The 7669-nt window shown below is 34.9% G+C and overlaps 1 protein-coding gene across 2 annotated transcripts; it reads right to left on the reverse strand.

The window, feature by feature from the left end:
- Window positions 1-345: 345 nt before the first annotated feature.
- On the reverse strand, window positions 346-4642 carry LOC130462836 (uncharacterized). Of its 2 annotated transcripts, none has more exons than XR_008923655.1 (6): window positions 4366-4642; window positions 3894-4167; window positions 2283-2344; window positions 1674-1777; window positions 609-917; window positions 346-540 (listed from the first exon to the last, which is right to left on the reverse strand). XR_008923655.1 is itself a non-coding variant. In XM_056831789.1 (6 exons), the coding sequence occupies exons 4-6, from the start codon at window positions 1737-1739 to the stop codon at window positions 524-526; spliced, it is 423 nt and encodes a 140-aa protein (XP_056687767.1). In that variant the 5' UTR covers window positions 1740-1777; window positions 2283-2344; window positions 3894-4167; window positions 4366-4642; the 3' UTR covers window positions 346-523. The 2 variants fall into 2 exon arrangements, 1 of the variants encoding a protein (XP_056687767.1); XM_056831789.1 differs by having other exon boundaries at window positions 609-948.
- Window positions 4643-7669: the final 3027 nt, after the last annotated feature.

Raw genomic sequence — 7669 nt, forward strand, 5'->3', positions numbered from 1 at the left:
AGTACTCATAGGTCCGCACACATCAGTATGTATGAGGGCTAAAAGATCATTGGCCCTTTCACTTGAGCCTGTGAAAGAAGACTTTGTCATTTTCCCCATTAAGCAAAACTCACATACTTCAAATGATTCAAAATCAAATGATTTGAGAATTCCATCCTTATGAAGTTTCTCTATGCGCTTTGAGCTTATATGGCCTAATCGACAATGCCATAGGTAAGTAGGGTTCAAATCATTTGGTTTGTGTTTTTTGTTTTCTATGTGATAGATATGATTTTATAAGTCTAGTACATATAAACCATTTGATAATTTAGCAGAGACATAGAACATACCATTCAAATATGCTGAACAACAATTATTCATAATTTGAAATGAAAAACCTTCCGAATCCAAAATTGGAATAGAAATTATGTTCTTGGTAATAACTGGAACGTAATAACAATTATAAAGTTCTAATCTTAAACCAGAAGGTAAACTATAATCTCCTACAGCTAAAGCAACAACTCTTGCTCCTTTGCTCAAGCTCCTACTTCTTTTTAGTCCCTGCACATTACCAATAATGTGAGATCCACAAGCGGTATCAAATACCCAAGACGCAGTTGTATAGATACCTGAAGTTGAAGCACCAGTCTTCTTATCCTCCAGATACTTGTGGCAGTTCCTCTTCCAATGACCAATCTTGTGGCAGTGGTAGCACTCATGTTGAGCAGCTACCTTAGCCTTAGGATTGGCCTTTGGCTTGGTTGAAGAGTTCTCATTGGCAACCACCTTGCCCTTGTTCTTCTTCATGGGAGCCCCCTTCTTCTTGAATTGCTTACCTTTACTAACCATTAGAACATCCTTATGTTTAGGTTTACTTGGTAAGTTTCTCTCAGCCTGAATCAGCGAACCATGCAACTCTTGCAGGGTAGCCTCCCCTCCTTGCATGTAGAAAAAAAATTCAGAAAATTCCTTGCATTCAAAAAATTCAGAAAAATAACAATTATTTTCCGAAAAATTCGAAATAAATTACCAGGCTGATCTATTGAATTTTCTTAACAAATAAAATCAAGAATTTTAATTTTTATCCTTAAATTTTATGATTAGTCGAATTAAACATAAAAATTAACCAAATTCAATAATTAATATACAAAAATTCCGAAAATTAGTTAAAAAATTACCAAAAATTTTTGGCTTTCGTATAAAAAATAGGAGATGATCAGTAGATTTATTTAACAAATTAAAATTAAATCTTTAATTTTTAACAAATTATTTTCATGATTAATCTTATTAACCAATAAATAATTTAAAATCTGACGTATTTAATTTTAAAAAATTCGAAAATTTTTGTGTGACATCAACTGTTAATATCGGCCTTAGGTTAAAATTTTCGGAATTTTATAAATTTATTTTGAGCAAAAATTATATAAATCACGATTTATTAATTCCAATCAATTAATATCATATATTAATTTTGCAAATTCAAGCCATAAATAAATCTTCCCTTAATTGAATCAAAATAATAATGTTGCATACAATTATGATCATAAAATATTATGCAAGAAGCTAAAACTGATACCACTGTAGGATAATATAGATGCATAAAGCGGAATTTCAGGAAACAATTTCTTAACATCTATCACAGGATCACATGCATAACAATAGTATAGATCAGATTAAGACGAAAGAATAATCACCTTTGTAGCGTGTTCTCCCGTTCGTATGCAAGCTTCGAAGATATTAGAGCCCCACTTGTTGCTCATCTACTTAGTCCACAAGCACCAATTGAATCCCACGTATGCTAGTACGGAAGAGAACGATCAAATCAATCTCTTGCTTTGATAGGGAAGAACGGCGTTTCAGAGAGTGAGAGTTAGGGTTTTGTGTTTTCCTTTTTGTCAGATACTGAACGAACGTTTTTTCTGAATCCCTGACATTATAACTATTATAATGTTAGGGCTTTTAGGTTAACACAAAGCCCAACCTTATTTCTCTTAGCAGGCCGGTTGCCATAGGACCTTTTGGGCCCATTCCAATTAGTACTTATATGTGTGACCTTATAGGATTAATATATTTTAGTTGTAGGTCCAATCAGTATTGTCCATTAATTTCTATTTATATTTAGTAATTGCCGAAAATGTCTAAGGACATAATTCCTTCAGTATTAGGATAGTTTATTGACCGTTAATCGTTGTATATATATTCATGGCCATTGCCCAAACAAAACCATGAAAGAATTGCAGTAAAATACAGTAGAAAGTAAAGTTTAAAACACAAGGAAAGAAGGTAAAGAATAATGAACATACCAAATTCACAACTTCTTTCAAAATCGCTTCAGTAGTTTTTGAGTCACCCATCTTACCCTTTTCTGCAAATTTTTATCAGCAAACGAAAGATGAATAGTCTAGAAATTATTTCATATAGACTGAAACCTTAATTCTGGAAAGAGAAAATGAGCAAAAAATGGTAATGGGCTCGAAATTACACATACACTTTACTTTGCTAACTTCATTGTCAGTATACGATTCGTTTGCCTTTCTTTTGGTGGAGAATGTGTTGATTTTTCCTTTATGTGAAGAAGGCAACGAGGGAAAAGTAGAGCTTGGTATTTGTGGTAGTGTCAGGAAAAATGGAAATTTGAAGAAGATCGTGGGGGCGTTGTACCTGACTGATACACTTTCTCTCTCCTCTCCTTCTTTCTGTTTTTGCGATTATTTGTTTGTAGATTAGTTTTTTGATTTTATCAGATTAATGTTGTTTAAAACGGTTTTGGAGGGATTATGATTGTTTTTTTAATGTTTTTAGCGGGAGTGTACAGCATTGTTCCATTTGGGTTTTGGAGGCATCACATAACCTAGTGACTTTTTTTATTATTATACTAGTATGTGCCCGTGCATTTGCACGAGAAATTATTAGTAGAAAAATTTGAATTAGGCGTTTTGAAAAATACCAACAACTAAAAATTTGATGTACATAATATTTCAAAACTATAAATCAAGATATTATGTGTAATTCTTTCTTATCTAAATAATACTCCAATGTAGGTTATATGTACTACCTCCGTTTTAGTTACTGATATTTACACTTTTCGTTTTAGTCTGTTTCATAATGTTCTTTACGTAGTGTTTCATTGACAAGAAACTTTACTATCTTACCCCTCGTACCCAAAACATTTGATATCACTTTTCACTCACTTTATATCATTGTATTCATTTTTTCTTACATCTACCCACCTTTTTCCACTTCCCCGCTTATTTTATCTATATTTGTTTATATTCACCCACTTTTTTACACTCTTCTTTTTGTCTTAATATTTGTGCAAATAGTAATTTCATCAACTGAGTTGAGACTTGTGATGATACAATAAAGCAACTTTAAACACTGCATTTTTACCCAAATCATTGCAAATTTAGATATACAACTATTATTTTGATTTAAAAAAAAGTAAGAATTACTGTATATAAGATTAATAAATGAATTGTTTACCTCAAAAAGAAAGAATAAATGAAGTGTATTTTTTTAGACGAACTTTAAACAATAAACAACATATGAATACTCCATAAAGAGCACCGTATAATCTAGTGGTTTCCAGCATTCCCATTTCATATAACAATAACATACTCGTAAGCCGTAATCAACTTCACGTTCTCTCATTACACATTTACACGAACCTTGAATCATGACATACGAATACAATCTGATGGAACTAATTCAAACCGAGCACATAAAATCGTGTGGTTTCCAGAATTCCATAGCTTGTCATAAAACAATAACATGCGCAGAACCAACTATGGAACCAAAAACCATAAAATCACCAATCAATTTTACTCATTTTGTATGCAATTAATTATTGCAAAATAATTTACAATACAAAACCAATCCACTAAAAAACAAAAATAAAGGAAAATGTTGTATACCTTAACTTTCTTGTTGATCCAAACTTCCAAAAGCATGCCAGTTCCAACTCCAGCAATAATGAAGGAGCCGTAAAATCCAATTGCAGCTGGTAAAGATTTCCAAGGAAGGAAGTAATATTCTGGGATTTGCCTGAATTTGTTATGAAGACGCTTTTTCACAGCTGGTTCTCTATTTTCCACCGTATCAGTGGCACTACTCATTCACTTCCAGTATATTTTTCCCAATGGATCTTTCGCCTCGTCTGCCATGTCTCGAGACTCTGGAATCCGGTTTCTGGCAAAAAAAAATGATAAAAAGTGCATCGAGTATTTATGATCATTTGTTTGCCAATACAGAGCAACTATATTCATTAAAAAAGAACTATAGCCAATTAGCCATAGATCATCACCCGCTTATAACACATATTGCATTAATATAGATGATCAGTATGCATGTCAATCAATTAGTTAACATTGTTGTATTGCAATATACCTCGTAGCAGCGGCGTAGAAGATCGACATATATATAACAATCTTTCCTTACCGCAAATGCAAGCATCTTACTATCGTAGTATCAGTGCTAGAATTCATTGATGGTGCTTGGTAATTTTAGGCGAGAAGACACGATCTTGAATAATACAGTGGTTGGAGTTGGTTACGACGGCAGTTCGAAGTTTGGTTGGGCGAGGCGGTGAAAGGAAAGTCGGTTTATATTTTTCATGGAGAGAATGATAAAAGAAATAGTTTTCTATTTTATTTTTTTAGGGGAGTTATTTGTGAATGGTGGGACAGTTGATTGATCAGTTAAATTTGATTTTGAAGTATTTGAAACTTGAAATATATAGAGATATAGGGAATATGGCGGGATTGCACAGAATTCCTAGATTGGGGTTTTTGAGGTCTCACAATAGCCAATGACTTTATTATTATCTCTATTATTATTATTATTACTATTACTATTACTATTACTATTACTATTATTACTATTATATATATCTCTATTATATAAGCCAACTCCTGAGGGCATTATAGTAACTTAACTTTTCGTGTCCACTTGCAAAAAGACAATAATACCCTCATTATGTTGTTTATCGGGCTTGCTGAGCATTCATTTCTAGGGTTAAGATTCGTTTATCCATCTCTCTCCTCTCACCTGCCTCTCTCCTCCCTCTCACTTTTCTCTCTCCTCTCACTCTTCCATCGCTTTCCCATCGTCGTGCGATCCCGATCTCTGCCGACCACCGCCGTCGCCACCATCAGGTTGGTTGAGTTTTTCTTGCTGATCGATTTATTGAGTTCTTCTATTTTTCCTTCCATTTTTGTAATCACTCTTCTTTTCTCTACTAACTTACTGATATTGATTTTAATTTTTTAGGGCTCATTTGAGCGGTTAACCTCGCCACTGCAAAAACCTCCTCGAAACTAGAACTCCGGCGAAATCTCAATAATGGCTAGATGCTATCAAACGCCTAGATGCTATCGAAGAATCCGGCGTCGAACACTTCCCACTGTATTCTCTCTCCTTCCTCAATTAGAGCCTAATCCTCCCCAATTCTTTTCAATTTTTTATCGGTAATTTGATTTTGATTTCGAATGTTTTTTAGTGAAATCGAATACGCAGAGAAAGCGGTGAATCTAATTTGGAGAGTGGATTTCGCTTGGGCGAAGGAAAGAGACGCGAAGAAGCAGAAGAAGGCGAAGGAAGCATCGGCGCCGAATTTCCCTAGACCATGTAATTTTACTAATTTTTGCAATTTTTTTTAATTAATTAATGTTTTTTGTATAATTTTGAGTTTTTTTTTTGGAGTCATTTGATTTTGATTTTTATTGCATGGGGAATAAATGATTTACCAGGATCACCAACTGGGGTTAATTGAATTGGTTTGTGAACGAAATTTCTGGAAATGGCTTGATTTGGGTTTCTCTTGAAATGATTGCTTTTGAAAGTTTAATTGACCTGAAAATTCAAAAGGGTTTTTAGTCTTCTGATATTGTTATTCATTGGATTATTTAATAGAGTGAGTAATTATGTTATATAGATGTTGAATTTGGTGATTAATTTGTGAAACTTTGATGATTGGAAAGTTAAACTTTTTAAGATTTTTTCAATATTTTGCAGAAAGAATTGTACATTCTCATTGGCAGATCACTCCAAGGAAGTACTACATAAGGATTCTATTTGAGCTATACCAAAATCAAATACGATTGACAACTTCGGTACTATTTCTTCTGAATTTCGATGAATTAACTGATAACTTAGTCTTAATTAACTCATGCTTGATTTGTGCTTAGTGGTTCGAGATTAACGCTGCATGTTGTTAGTGTTGAATTGTTTTAGTTTTTTGGAATTTTGTGTTTGGTTTTATGATAACTCAAGCAATGTTGTGTTTGGTAGTTGTTAGGTTATGATACATATGACAATTCATAAATCATGCGGAAAAACCATAAAGCCAGGAAAGCATATATATTATTTACACATAATCATTTAGCATAGAATAGATGCATACATGTTGTAGCGTGCCTTCCCTAGCTGCGCCCGAACCGAACAAGAACAAGTCTTTAGGACTCCAAGTGTTGTCCCTCCGTAGATAGTCCACAGTACGTCCGGATCCGCCTCAAGATTGACAAACTAGAATCGCCCTTAAGGTGCTTAGGAATTTTCGGTTATTATTGCAAGTGTATGGCTGATTTTTATTTCAAAAACTTACCCTTTGAATACTTCAATCGTACCCATAAATTGTGACCCTAGGCTCTTATTTATAGAGGTTTCGAAAGGGAATTGGAATCCTAGTAGGATGTGGATTTGCTAGTTAGAATCTTATTAGGACTCTAAATAACAAAGTCAATCTATTAGGATTAGGATTTAATCTTTGCACGATTTCCAATAGGATTAGGATTCCCGCACAAGCGTTGCACAAGGCTTGCACCCGCGCAAGCCTTGCGGCCCACGTCAGGCGCACAGCGCTCGACCCACGCTGTTGTGCTCTCGCGCGCGCGCGCCCTTGGCTGGGCCTGGCCTTACCCTGGGCCTGGTCGAGGCGTGCGTTGGTGCGTGCGCCTCGCTGGGCGATGGCCTGGCTTCGTGCTGGGCCTTCGTCTAGCGGGCCTCGTCCGATGCTAATTCGTACGATACGCTTCCGATTAAATTCCTTATTCCGGAATTCATTTCCGATACGAACAATATTTAATATTTCCGATTCCGGAATTAATTTCCGTTTCGAACAAATATTTAATATTTCCGTTTTCGGAATTATTTTCCGATTCCGATAATATTTCCGATTCTGACAATATTTCAGTTTCCGGCAATATTTCTGATTCTGGCAATATTTCCATTTCCTATAATATTTTCCGATACGTACCATGTTTCCGTTTCCGGCAACATCTACGACTTGGATAATATTTATGTTTCCGATACGATCCATATTTCCGTTTCCGGCAATATCATCGTTTCCGGAGTATTCATTTCTTGCTTGTGACGATCTCAGCTCCCACTGAAACCAAGATCCGTCGATTCCGAATATCCATAGATAGAGTATTTAATGCCATTAAATACTTGATCCGTTTACGTACTATTTGTGTGACCCTACGGGTTCAGTCAAGAGTAAGCTGTGGATTAATATCATTAATTCCACTTGAACTGAAGCGGCCTCTAGCTAGGCATTCAGCTCACTTGATCTCACTGAATTATTAACTTGTTAATTAATACTGAACCGCATTTATTAGACTTAACATAGAATGCATACTTGGACCAAGGGCATTATTTCCTTTAGTCTTCACTTGTCCTTAGGGACAAGTGT

This window comes from Spinacia oleracea, chromosome 6, assembly GCF_020520425.1.
Source record: "Spinacia oleracea cultivar Varoflay chromosome 6, BTI_SOV_V1, whole genome shotgun sequence".
NCBI lineage: Eukaryota > Viridiplantae > Streptophyta > Magnoliopsida > Caryophyllales > Amaranthaceae > Spinacia > Spinacia oleracea.